At 33.6% G+C, this 14,656-nt stretch overlaps 1 protein-coding gene across 1 annotated transcript in view; it reads right to left on the bottom strand.

Annotated features, from left to right (window-relative positions):
* Positions 1-14,656, bottom strand: part of KIF6 (kinesin family member 6) — a gene marked incomplete at its 3' end in the record, with an annotated part of 147,333 nt that overhangs the window by 74,907 nt on the left and 57,770 nt on the right. The window contains exons 11-13 of the mRNA XM_082048141.1: positions 5,325-5,430; positions 4,847-4,988; positions 3,282-3,494 (exon numbers count right to left, since the gene is read on the bottom strand). Coding sequence (XP_081904267.1) covers positions 3,282-3,494; positions 4,847-4,988; positions 5,325-5,430 — 461 coding nt within the window. The remainder of the gene's footprint in view (positions 1-3,281; positions 3,495-4,846; positions 4,989-5,324; positions 5,431-14,656) is intronic.

Raw genomic sequence — 14,656 nt, 5'->3', positions numbered from 1 at the left:
AAGCTTTTCAAATCCATAAAGAAATCTGATGGTTAAAAAGAAAACCTTAAGTTAGAACATATATTTGGTGGATACCAGAGTATTAAAATTATATATTTGCAAATGACTTCTTTTGCTGCGTAAGTTGACCATTATGCTTTCCACCAGATGGTGTTTTTTCAAGACATTTTTCTTCATTCTTGAATAGAACAAATGAGATTAATAAAGTCTGAAGCACATAAATGTGCCAAGGTCTGAGTCCAATAGGAAAGAGAGTTATATCCTAGACATTAGCAGACAGAGCTAAGAGTTTTTGGCTGCCATGGAATGTACCAATGTATCTTTGCACTGTCAAAGAAAAATAGTAATAACCACTTGAGGTTTTATGGTACTTTACAGGTAAGCATCTCAAAACAATAACTCGCCTACCAAGAAAGTACAATATATGAATATAGACTTTTCTTCATGTGATATTGTTCTGTATTGTTTGGCCTTATCTTAATTATTAATGCATGCTCTAAAATATTTGTTTTATATTTCCAAAATTTTGGGTTATTATCCATTCTGATGTTTTGTATATTCTTTCAAAATCTAAAATACCATTTTAAAATCTCAAATGTAATTTTGAAGACCATAGAAGCATTCTAATACTTCTAAAAAGATTATTTAAGATTCATTAAAATTTTTCTCCTGTAGCAAAACTTTACATCTGCTATGATGGCTTTATGTAAACTGTGAGACACAGTGAGACCTTTTTCAGCATTTCCAATGAGTTGTTTGCATGTGTTTACAAGTGTTATATAGTGAACGTTTCCCAAACATGTCTCTTGGTACCACAGAGAATCAAACTGTGAAAACCCTACAAGCTGATTTGAAAAATATATTCTCCAATCTACAAGAACTTTTTAATATAAATGTTAATTAGGATATGAAGATAATATTGAAGCTTTTTACTTCCAGAACTTTCAGAAACAAACAAACAAAAAAAAGATAAAAATAAAGTTATTTATATAAAATATTATAAAATATTAGGGAGAAAATACTGCCACTTTCAGAGACACAAATGCATGGAAAAGCCTGGACACTCAGTTATATTCTTGCAAAGACAATTGGTGTCCCAAAGTTGGATTGACGCCACACTGAGAAGGTTGTAGATGCTGTGTTATTATTGATGTTTCTACTGTTTTACATACAATCATAGAATGTCCTGATTCGGAAGGGACACACCAGGATCATCAAGTCCAACTCCTGCCCCTGCATGACAACCCCACAGTTCACACCATGTGTCTGAGGGCTTGTCCAGTCTCTTCTTGAACACTGTCAGGCTTGGGGCCGTGACGCCTCCCTGGGGAGCTTGATCTAGTGCTCCACCACCCCCTGGGGGAAGAACCTTTTCCTGATGTCCAGCCTAAACCTCCCCTGGCACAATTTTCCTGCCAGTCCCTTGGGTTCTGACGTTGGTCGCCAAAGAGAAGAGATTGGTACCTATTCTAAGTATTCCCTGAGCAAAATAATGCAAGCATTTTAAGAATAGTGTTATATGGCATTATCATTATAACAGATTTACATTACAGAAATTTGTAAGTCCAAACACTGCCAACATCACTGGATTAGACTTGTAGCAGAATGTCCAGCCACTCTAAAGGAATGCAGATGTGTAGGACAACCTAAAATAACCTGAAAATGACTTTTCATTTATCTGTAGCCCTCAAACACCATGACTGAAAACTTTAGAAATAAATCAGGTGAACCTAAGGGAGGAATTTCATGTTCATATTTAGCATCTTGGTTATTAAGGTCTTAACCATTTTCATGTCCACATAGATGCAGAACAACAGAACCTGACCCAAAATTGAAAGCAAAGAGGACTATAAAGAAGGGATTAGGTTTCTGGCTACTTTCAGAATGAGAAAAATCATATAACATGCAAACTAATAATATAAAAAGCACCATCTTCTAATAAAAAACATACTACCTTCTCATTCCAGACACATGTCCATTTAAAACTCATTATCTGAATAGGATGGGAATCAATTACATTTATTTTACTTATTGATTAACCAAAGACAATACTTCATCATGGTGGCAAGATTCCCTGTGCCAACCATCTGTCCCAAATAATTATTTTTTCACTGAGCAGTATTTGATATGCTTATGTATTAAATTTTACAAAACAAACAGCTCAATTAGAATAAAGCAAGAATAACAATACACTGCCTTTACTATAAGAGATTGAAACCTTTTATCACCTACCTACAGACAAACAGTACTCATCTGCTGACAAAGGCACAACACGTGGTAAAATGTTGTTGAATGTGTTAGCGATCCTAAATGAATGTGTTATTTATTAATTCAGCTCTAACTTGTTTGCAAAGTATGTGAATAATTATAACACCTGAGAAAAAAATAAAATATATTTTTTTCTAAATATGTCAGCATAAGAATTTTTACTTGGTTCACACTTAGTAAAGTCTCGTTCCAGAAAGGTACCACTTCACTAAAGCTACACACATGCAGAAAAATTGAGCTGTTTGTCATTTTTGGAACTAAGGTCTCAGGTCACTTAATCACATTCATTTTTTTAAACAAAAGAAATAACCACCATGGTATATTAAAAACACTAAAGAAAGCCCAGATATCTAAAGTGTGTAATAAGGAAAGAAAAAAAAAATCTTAAAGATCATGACAAAAGGTTTTGTTTTTACAGTCTGATGCCAGAGCTAGACGCATAAGTAACAAAATTTCATTTTATTTGAATATAAGATTTCTCTCCTAGGCTGGAAGATTAAGAAAATGGGGCGGGGGGGGGGGGGGGGGGGGGGGGGGAAGGGGGAAGGGGGAGAAGTGTTTATTGTTTTTTAAGGATAATGTGCAATTAATAATGCCTACACAAAAATTAGCTTGGTATCTTCAGTTCCAGTTTAGATTACTTTTTTTTCAAAAAAAAGGTCAACATTTTCAAATATTCCAGGGGAAATATGTTATTGCCTAGTATTTTTTAATGACTTATGCTAAAAAAAACATCATTTTCTGAGAATTCACTCAAAGATTCAAGGGCCTGTAACTGAACTTATATTGTGATTTCGTAGGACTGTTCAACAGAATGTTCCCATCAGCTTGTAAAAGACATCAGCACCTTGAGAGGCTTATAAATTTCAATCCCTGAATTTGTGGGTACAATATAAACATAATACGGCTGATATTGAAAATAAAACTTTTCTGTTCTGGTACACATTTTAATTATATACTGTAAATCATATTGTAATAATCCGGTGACTGTTCACTTAATTAATTACACAAACCTGTTTGTCTGGAAAGAAAAGGTTGTCTGTGAACTGAAGAGCTGAAATCTTTTGCCTCTTTCAAACTAGAAGAGCTAGCTGGGCTCTGACTTTCTTCCAAGTTTACACAAAGAGACTGCTCCAAGACTGTAGAACCAGCAGAGGCAGCATTAAGCTGGAAAAGAGCCTCTTGTGCTCTCTTTTTTTCTTTTTTTAGCATATTTACCAGAATATCTTCAAGATAAATTAAGGAAATCATTAAGGACATTTTTTTTTTTTTTCATAAAGCAACAATCATATTTGTTTATCCCTAAGTCTTTGGTTTTTAAATGGAACAATTCACATTATGGAAGACTATATGTGACTGTGAATTTTGAGTTGGGCATATTCTTTGTAATTATAGTCATCCACCCTGGTCTGTCAAAACAGCAGGTTCATGTTTACTAAACAGTAACAAATTCACATATTGACTACAATTGTTGATCCCATTCAGCTGATGCCTGAAGCAGATTTACAGACAAACAGGAATGAAATCTCTGGTATTTTATTGCTATTGGGTGACACTCCCAGTTTGGTTAGGTTTTGGTTTTGTGGGGGTTTTGTTTGTTTGTTTTTTAAAATAATATTATAGCTAAATTTATTTGAAAGTCAGCCTTGGAAAATAAACATCTCATCTTTTGTGACAGAGCAGAAAAAGAAGCTTTCTTGCCACCTCAATTTAGAGTGGTACCTTGTTACACCTTGATGTAAAATGCCATTCTCATTTGATACATAAAATTGATCTGGAATTATTGAGCACAGAGAATCCAACTGAATTTGGTTTTCTCTAATATCTGTGAAACAATCTCTGTAACAAGCCAAAACAAACCAAATTTTTCAGTTCTCTTCCATATTCAAATTTTACCCACCAAGTAGCCACAAAGCTGGGGACACAGAGATGCTGGAGTCTGCTTACAGTTCTGCCAAACTGTGAAAAATAACTCCCACCTATTGTGCAACAGTGCAGCTACTCACATGTTTCCTGTGAGGTAGTGACATGGACAAAGCCTGTCTGAGCAGGTTAGTATTTTTATATGCCAAAATCTTTAGCATTAATTTAAATTTTAAAGTTGCAGGTAAAGAGTATGAGTTTTATATTTATTCTAAAGGCAAATAGCTCAATAGTCTCCAGAGTAGCACTTCATTTGGCTAAAAATAGCACTTACAGGAAATTGTATCCTTTCTAAGGTAACAAATGAGTCTTTATATAGCATCAGAGTATTGCATTCTAAAGAAAAGGTTTAATTTGCTTGAGGAGAGTGTTTTAGGTGTGGCCTGATCCATGGTATTTGGATCTTGCCTGGACTGTTCCAAAGTTAAGTGGTGCTTGGATCCAGGATGTTGGTTTGGGTCACAACTGAAATAGAAGCAGGTGCAAAGCAGGAGTCCTGTCACGTAAAAGCTGGGACCTGAGAAATTGCTTCAACACAGTGGGGTCAGTAGAGAGAATTTCCTTCCATATAGCTAATGCCTATCTCACACACACAAACCCCATTATAGCCAAGTCACCTCAAACCCCAATATTATTTTTTTCTCACAAAGGATACTGATTTCATTGTCTCTTTGCTGCAGAAGTTCTTTCAGTTTTTTTAGTTCTTCTTCTCCTACTTCCTTGTTAGTGTCTTTTTCTTCAGAGTTGTGTTGCAAGAGCAGTTTTTTATCAGTCATCTTTGAATCATTCATTAGCTGCTATTAGTAGAAACAAACAAACAAAAAAGCATACTCTCCTAACTTCACCTCCAGCTACATAATTATTCTATTCCGAGACTCTCTAGTTATGGTAGAAAAGGCAAGGTCTTTCTAAACTCTTGACAGAATAAAATCATGCCACCAGCTGACTGTCCAAGTTATATGTGTTGTGTCACGTACGGGACAAATTGTATTTCTTGATCTTCACTATCAAGCATACAATATACTTTACTCTTTCTACACATAAATTCCGCTCTTCTCTAGTATCTCAGAGCTTTCAGTATTAACAATATAACTAAAGCCTAATTATTTAAAAGCAATGTTGAAGAGAAATACCTTCAAATGAATGAAGCAATATTTGATCTTGCGCATGTCAGCACCAACATCCAGATTGCTATCAGGATCATTATCTTCAAGAAATGTTTCAATTAACTCATCCAACCTGAAAATACATAGGATTTGTAAGGAAAATTAAATCACAAACAAGCAAACAACTCTGTAAAGTAATGTGTCAAACACGAGATTTACCAAGCTGACTGCTATTAGCAGTCTTTTTTCCTTCAAGGTCCTTGCAACTAAAACCTGGATTTGATACTGGAGATTGTTTGCCAGGGATTTACCCATACTGAGATTACCACAGATTTAGTCTATGGGAATAAATCAAAAAAATTACACTATATTGCAGCATTACTGGAATAACACTGCAAAAAGATAAATATTTCAAGAGAAAGAAAAAGTATATATAAGTCTTGAAAAACAATGCTCTATTTTTGAAAATTATTCATATTTGACAGTCAAGAGTCAAGGTTAATTTATCAAGAGTAACAAATCACACAAACTGTAGTTATAGATATGAGCTATTTCTTCTCTCTTACATTACATTTAATATGTTTGGTATTCTTGAAAAAATACAACAGCTCAATTTATTTTTTTGTTTCTCAAGGACTACAGAGAAGCCAAAAGAGATCTGAGCACCAGAAGACTGACTCAAGTCTGAAACAGTAGAATGCAAATCAGAAGTTATAAAGCAATTCAGCCTCTTCACCCGTTTGAGGAAATAACAGACTCTTCAGTGTATTTTTAGATATATTTTTAAAATGCCAACTTCAAGAATCACAACACAAACAGACCAACCTGGTCTAAACACTAAGGACAAAAAAACCAACAACAACAAAGAAAACCCCAGCACAACAAAGAAAATCCCTATGAATACCAGCAAAAGAAATCACCACATCCTTCACACTTTTTTAGGTTTTCATGTAAAAATTACCAGAACTCTTTCTAAAATAAACACAGAGTCAGACTACATTCTGGGTATTCTGGGAGTTCCTCCAGTATATTGAAGTATTCAACAAAGGTAAAAAATACACTGACAATGTGAATGCAGATGCAGCTTGAAGTTAATGAACAGATCTTAGTTGAGTGAGCCTTTTTTTTTTTCCAAATGATTTATCAGCTCAAGGATTGTGAAAACAACTGAAACCTTCTCCTATGAATTTACACAACAGCAAGATTTGTAGATTTACAAATGAAAAAAACCAGTGCTACTTCCAATTCACTTCCAGAATGTTCACAGACTAAATCAAGGAGACAATAATTACAGGAGGATGAAAGGAAAAAGAAAAAAAAAAAAAGGAATACTGAGAATACTAACTATACATTTTCTTTTTCCTAACATATATTAGACAAGGCAGATCTGCTTGCTAGGTGACTTAAAAACAAAGGACAATAAAATTCTACAAAATGAACATCCTATATAAAATAGGGCTGTAAAAGATTTAAGAAATTCATATAGTGAGAGAAGCTACAGTTACAGCTCTGCCACATTTTTTCTAGTCAAAACATCACACACAGTCTATAGTCATCTTCCTACTAAAAGAGGCAGAATGAGAAAAACTTTTTTCGTAAATAAAGGATAGTCAAAATAGCTTTTGGTTTTCATTCAGTTACCTTCAAGTGATGGATAATACCTTTCTCCTTAGCAATAATAATCTCTTGTGAGATAGTCACCTAATCTTTGATCCTTAGTTCTCTACCAGAAGAATGCATATTGAACAGTTTTCCTCCAGCCAAAGACAGTTACAAGAATATACGTCAGCAAGAATCAAGCCAGAAAAACACATAAAGCAGCCCAGCACTGAACAAAGTTGGGTCTAGATGTTCAGAAGCAACAAGAAACCCATAAAGAGCAAGAAATCCAGAGAACTCACAAATCTTGCTTTAGTTGCCTAGTCAGAGCCATGCATGTGCAGCAGAGCAAAGGTCGTATGAAACAATGAGGTAAAATACCATTGTCCTTTTTCTTAAGGACTTTTTTCACCTCAGTCGTAGTAGAATAACTAAAAAAGCAGAGGAAATAAAGTATTTTTGGTCAGATGTTGTGGCTCAGTCCTGAGATCATATACCTAGACCTCTCTTAGATAGTCAGTATGTTCTGTTTCCTGGAAAAGATAATCAACCCAAAACCTAGTAACAAGATAACAATGAAAAACCTGGTAACAATTACTTCTCACTCACTGGAGCAGAAACCTGAATAAAGAGGTGGTCTCTATACTATCATGTGAAGATCAGCACCAAGATTTATATTTCACACTGAGAAGACATTTATAAAAAATTCTTTGTCTCCAGTCTTCTCATTGCTCAGCTTAGAAAGTTGAACTGCACTCAGTTTGATGGGAAAAAGCAATGATGGAAAGTGCTTAATTAACTGAAATTCAATGGAAACGTAATTATGGGGCTAGCTACAAACATGGAATTGAAAATTACTGAATTACTTACATGTCACACTTAATTGCTTCACTGGAAATATGCAGCATGTGTCTTTATTTCAGAATTTGATACTCTTTTAATGTAAGATGGTCAATTTAAGTTATTTTAATTTGAGAGAGTTTTGTAATACTGGCGAGTTACATCAGAAAAGGCTATGTTAATATGAAATAGAAGTACCTAGCCTGAGATACTTGCACTGAAAGTACTAAACTAGCACAAAACAGAACAAAAACCACAGCAACAAAATCAACAAAAACCAAAAACCCCAAACCAAACAAAAATCCAAACACAACCTGCACCACCAACAAAACCTAAAGGTATATTTTAGAGATACTAAAATCTCTCTTTCTGTGTAGAAACAAATTTTAAACTAATAGTGTTTTATTTGTTGTAGTTAATAACACTAGCAAGTCAGTTACTTCATTCTTCATTAGTTTTAGCTTACTAAAGCTCTCAATAATGTTTCCACACAGAATTTGTGCTAATCACATCTGGAAGATGGATAATCATAGCTAATTTCACATGACAAGAAAAAAAAAGTTTCAAATCAGTGTCAGATGAAGATGTCTTTTCTACCTTCTGGAGATCTAAAATGGTTCCTTTTTTTCCTTCTCTCTTGTACTATGTTAGGTAAAGGAAGTTATAGACCATTAAATATTTATTATTTAATGTTATTACAGTAGATGAAGCTTAAAGAGGGGATTTTTCATACTTCTCCATTCTTCCACTTAGGACTGTGAGGTTCTGCCCTAAGAACAGCAGGCCTAACTTATACTGAGAGCAAGGGTGTGCTGAAGCCCATTGCCAGAACCCTGCTGTATCAGGAAGAATAATTTTCTAAACAGAAATTCCCTGAAGGAGGAAGAATATGAAAGTATCAAACAAACACCCATTTTCTGTGAAAAACAGCAGTAAACAAAGAATGGGTTTTCTTTCTCAGTGCTCATCAGAAAAAAAAAAAAAAAAAAAAAAAGAGAAAAAAAGAAAACCAGAAAACATGAGTAAAAAATTCCACACACACAAAAAACATTTTCTAAGTCAATGCCAAGGGAGTAGTATCACATCATTTATGACATTAATTTAAAACTCATTTTGATAGCGGTCTTATAGATATTAACAGAGTAAAAAAAGAAAGGCATGACAGTGCTGATCCAGGTGAGTCTGAATCATGATAGCAGACTCTGAAAACACACTGTGTCAAGCACAAGTCTGTTCTTAAGCTGATGCTGGGAAGAAAACTCACAGTAAAACAGCCATAAATGGTTGGGATGGAAACATGTTAAGCTAACTGTGCTCTCTGCTAAGTGACTGTCAATCTGTCCCAAATTCTTGGTCTAGCATTTCCCTTTTTTTTTTTTTTTTTTTTTTTTTTTTTTTTGCAAATAATGTAAACACACACTGTACTGGAGCTCACAGACAGCTTTTACACTGTTAACTTTATTCTCTTCTGTTACTTTCCACCCTTCAGAAATTCTTTTTTAATGAACCCTGCTTACCATTTAGACCACACATAAATCACAAAAGCTTTCTCTCCACATTACTTTAGATTCCATGAAATTTTTCTGATAGCTCAGCTCCAAAATGATTAGAAGAGCCTGTGCTACTTCAGTTTTACTCACTCAGTAAATAACAGACTTCCATATTAAAAAAAAAAAAAAAAGTCCACTTCTGAATCAGTCGTATGTTTGGATGAAGAGGGATGCAGATCACACAGCTGAAATGCATCAGAAAAGCACTCCTAGCCAACTGAAAGTATGTTTTTTAAAGTTTAAAGCTCTCTAAAGCATGCAGGATGCATGTTCTCAAAACACAGACCTGGAAGGACTCATTTTAACCTTGCTTTATGTGCCATGATTCATTTCTGGGAGAGCTTGCCTTTTAACCCCTGATCACTGACACTGTATATTATATATCAAAATTAAGTTCACTTAAAGAACAATTAATTTTGTGTTTCAGCTGTCAACTCTGTGACAAGCAAAATGGAAATCCAAGTTAGAAAAATTAGGCTGCAAACAAAGAATCTACTGAAACACTTCAGGTAACCAGAGAGGTTGCTTCAGTTAAAGAAGTTTGCTTACATAAACTCTTGCAATTGCTTTCCTATTGGCAACATATTTGATATATGTTATTTAAACAAACAAAAAGTAAGTCCAGATCTCCACATATTTTATGCATCTATCTAAAATGCATGATACTTGATGTAGACTTGCCACTATATTTCATAAGATCTAACTACATAAATTAGCTTCAAGTGTGCACCAATATGGGAAAGACCATAGAGATTCTAAGCAGCAAATGTTTGCAATAACGTTATGGGGAACAGGAGAAACAAGTGAGAAGTGAATCCTGTGGTACTTCCACAAATATTATGACCTTCAAACTTTCAAGTCTCTCCTAAGCCTGCATAGATAGCAATTGTCTTGAATGGTAAAAAGAGAGCTGGTGAATAAGATTTGAATGAGGGTATCAATTCAGTAACGTTCCTGAAGAGGATGTCACGATATTTCACAAAACAAAACAAAAAAACAACCCAAACCCAAAGAGCCATAGACATAATAAAAATATTAAATTCTCATATTTAGAAATGTAAAAAGAAAAGGTGAAACAGAAAACACAGGAATACAGCTGATGATTTACATATATGGAGACAAACTTTTTCATAGATACTGAATGTTGGCTGGTACTTATTGGTCCAATATGAACATGTTTGTTAGACCAAATGATCTTTCCTAACTTTCTATTCCAAATTATCTAATGTTTTCAGCAGGGGTAAAGTGCTCATAAAATGATAATGGAGCTAAAGGAGACTCTTCCCTATTAATAATGAGTAGAAACAAATAGATTTTTTAATACCATGTGCATTTTGTTGATATTATAGGCACCAATTAGGGTTTATATGCTGTCTCTTTACCTAGCAAACAGGCTGGCGTCCAAAGAGATGACCTAAGAGATGACCTAAATTCAAGCTGGCACAAAACATTTGGATCTTTTCCAGTTGCATCAAGTTCAGTTATTTGAGGGTAAAAAAAATGAAAATAGGGCTTCTAATTTTGTAAACAAATGGTAGCTTACACACAGGTGAATGATTACAATTGAACATTTGCACTGCACAGTAGAGAAGCGTAAACCTCCTATTTTAGATATAATAACATATACATAACATATATAACATAACATAACATAACATATTTTTGCTACTTCTTTATGTAAGGAGATTCTTTTGAATTAGATGGCTACAATGTGGCAAACAGATGTAAAGAGTTTCCACACAGTTTGAAATCATTCATTCCAATGATGAAATGCACACAGATCTAAATTTTTGTATTAGTAAGTCAAGGGGAGTTCAGGCATTGACCATAAAAAGACCAAGACTGGCTTATAGAGAGAAAAAAATGCCATGTCAAGTAGCTTGCAGAGTAGATGATTCCTCCTTTAAAAGCACTTTATGATAAACCAAAAGCACATATATCAAGAAATGCTACTCACTGCCAGCTAATATTTGTGGCCATAACAGTAGTCACATTCAGATCACTAGAGTATTTCTAAAAGTAACAAGAGAAAACTAAGCTTCAGTTTATAAAAATTTGAAAAATAGAAAAAATATATACTACATATATAGTATAGTATATATATAGCATATACTATATATATACTCTCTCTATATATACACACACTATATATATAGTATATAGTATATAGTATATAGTATGTAGTATGTAGTATGTAGTATACAGTATACAGTATACAGTATACAGTATATATACTATATAGTGTATAGTATATACTATACACTATATAGTATAGTATTTCATTATTTTATTTGAAGCCATGTGACATTAGATGGCTGGTATACTTTTGAACATTAGAAAACAGGACATGGTACGTAGTCTTTCCCCTGCTCCCCAAGATAAAACAAACTGGCTAATCTTTGAAAATAACTTTAAATTACCTCTCAATAGTTTCAATGTGAAAGGTGACCAGTTTAAATAACAAAAGAACTTTTGATACCTTCATTGACCTTGGTACAAAAAGGTAAGATCAAAGAAAAGTATTACATTTACACTTTAAGCATCCAGCTTAGACACCTGCCTTAGGAATCTGAACTTCCCGTGCTGACACTAAAGATTTTATAACATCTACACACACAAAAAAAAAGCCCTCTAGAGAAATACATTGATTTAATAGCATTCTACATCAGGTACCTAAGCTAGAAGTTAAAGCGAGATATTTTAAGACTACTTTATACTTAAGGCAGCTTCTTTTCTCTTGAATATTGCCTATGCAGGTTATGTCAGTCAGTCTGCTAACTTCTACCCAAATCCACTGTCTGCCAAACTGTGTTGACATAAGGCAAGGTAATCTGCTTCTATTTCTTCCACCTTGCAACTGAAATTGAACACTGACATCAGCAAATAAGAACATTTGCTCTGCTTTGTAAATGAAACCATTTGTTCAACAGCTTAAGTATGAGTAACTGTTAAAGCTCTATATTGTACAACAGTGCAATATTGTTAATGCCATGATAGCATACAGATGTCACAATGTTGAAACAGAAAAATGAAAGACAGAAAGAAGTAATGAGAAATCCAGGACTTGAGTAAGATGAACAATATATGACTGTTGAAGTAAAAAATAGAAGCGTCTGTAACAACATATGTATCTGAAAGAAATAAGGTAAAGTTATTAATAAATTACAGTGCTAAGCCAGTACTTCCGGTGCTGTTCTTAGAGAATTCCAGCTGGCAAAAGCGGGGGAAGCGTGGGTGCTCTGGAACACAGGGCCTTGATTTGAAATCCTGACTTTCTGGGCACACATTTTAAATTGCTAGTGAGCTCATTTATAACAAAGAAAAAAAAATCCAAAAATCCCAAATGATTCAAGCAAAAAGGACCCTTTTACTTTTGGCATGCTTCTCACACACACACACACACACACACACACACACACACTTTTGAAGGCCATTTAATTTTATTCTAAAGAATAATACAGAAGCCTACAGGAGTACAATTTCCTTCTATTTAGGATGTATGACTTTTTTTCTATATTAAATATATATATATATATATATATTTTTTTTTTTTTCCCCCTAAACAAGAAACTAATTCTCCAGCTCAAATAAACATTTAGAGATCAGCCCTTTACAGCCGAGGAAGTGCATGGTGAGATCCAAAGCAAGCAATTCAGATTTTGGAAGCGTTTTACGAACTATGTTCTGAACCACTTATGTAGTCTAGCTGAATATTTTATGCTGTGCTTTTAAATAAGGAAAACGAAAGCAGCAGAATTCATGTTTGTTTAACATTTATGATAATAAAATCATAAAATAAAAATATGACATAGTAATGTAAATGCTTAACATTTAACACAGAATTCTGAAGTAAGAATTCCAGACAGCTGTAGCTTTACTCATAGGACTGATGAGTTATGTTTCATTATAATTTAGCATTCAGAAGACAAGTCAAGAGCATTCGTTTTCCATTTTCTTTTAAACTTAGTGAATGACAACATGACATTGTAGTGTTCATGAGGAAAGCCTATTTGACAGATTTTTTTTTCCTTCCATTAAATAAATAATTAAAAAAAAAATCCCTGAAGACACTTATTTTAAGTGAGAAAAAAAAAAAAGAAGAATGAACTACATCTTATTCACATACTAACTTCAACCATGTAGCAATTTTAACTGCATTGAGTAGCCCACGTATTTTATTTGCAATGCCCTGAAAGTAAACCAGTGGAATGAAGCTCATAATTGGAATAAATATTTGGCATTTCTTAGCAAGTCAAGAAACATACAAAATATAATTTTAACATAATATTGATACTTATTTCCAGGGCAATCACTAAGACTTATTTCTTGCAATATATGTAGAGAGCAAAAACCCTATGCATTATGATAACCATTTTATAAGACTAAAAAAATATTATTGGATCTACATTTGTACTACTAGATCCAATTTCATTTTGACATCTTTCTTCTGCTGAAAGCTGCCTAAGATAAAGGCCTGTACAGTGATAACAAAATAAATATATACTTATAGCACGGATTTTCTCATTGACATGTTTTTGGATGAGTTTTTTGGATGATTTTTTTTATCATCTATGTTCAGAATCAAAGCATAAAAAAAGGCAAAGAATTCTTTCAGCATATTAGTTTTGCTCTGAGCTCCCTTGAAATATATATTATGAATCAGAAGAAATAAAACACATCAATTTTTTGAGACTATATTCAGTAACACTTCCATTTACTAAAATAGTTTATTACCTTATTTGTAGCAAAATTAATCATAGTAAGGCTTTTGTTGAAGCCCAAGAATTTTGAAAAGAATTATGTAAACTTGAATTATTTTTATATATATATACATGTTGAGATTCAGTTTATTTAAGTTTAAGGATATAACTTTGGATATAACTAAGCAGAAAATTCTGAATACTATTTGAAATCTCTAATGGCCCTAATCCCTAATTATAATTACCTATCTGGCATAGTAAAAAAGCAGAAAAAAAATATCCTGTCTGGAATCCCCTATAGTAACTACTTCCCTAAGAACCAAATGCAGTGCAACACAGTATGGTGCATTATTACCTATACCATGTTTCTTTTCCTATTTTGTCTGTTATAACAATCTGATCCATATGTCTTGTGATAAATAATATTATTTAGGCTTCATTATAGATACAAACTAGATGCAAACCACAACACAGATATTTTCCTGTAACAGTAAACCATGATTTTAGCAGCCCTTATCCAGGTCAAAACTTCTGTTTGGACTACTCACTCATATATTTATTCTTTAATGTGAACAAAGTCTCCAGATAATGAGAAGCTCCAAACTCAGATGGCCAGTCTCAATAAACAGAATTGTCATAAAGATTTGCCGTGCTATGCATTGATAGGCTC

This window comes from Streptopelia decaocto (assembly GCF_964273445.1).
Source record: "Streptopelia decaocto genome assembly, chromosome: 3".
NCBI classification, from domain to species: domain Eukaryota; kingdom Metazoa; phylum Chordata; class Aves; order Columbiformes; family Columbidae; genus Streptopelia; species Streptopelia decaocto.
This window is presented reverse-complemented; position numbering and strand designations above follow the sequence as displayed.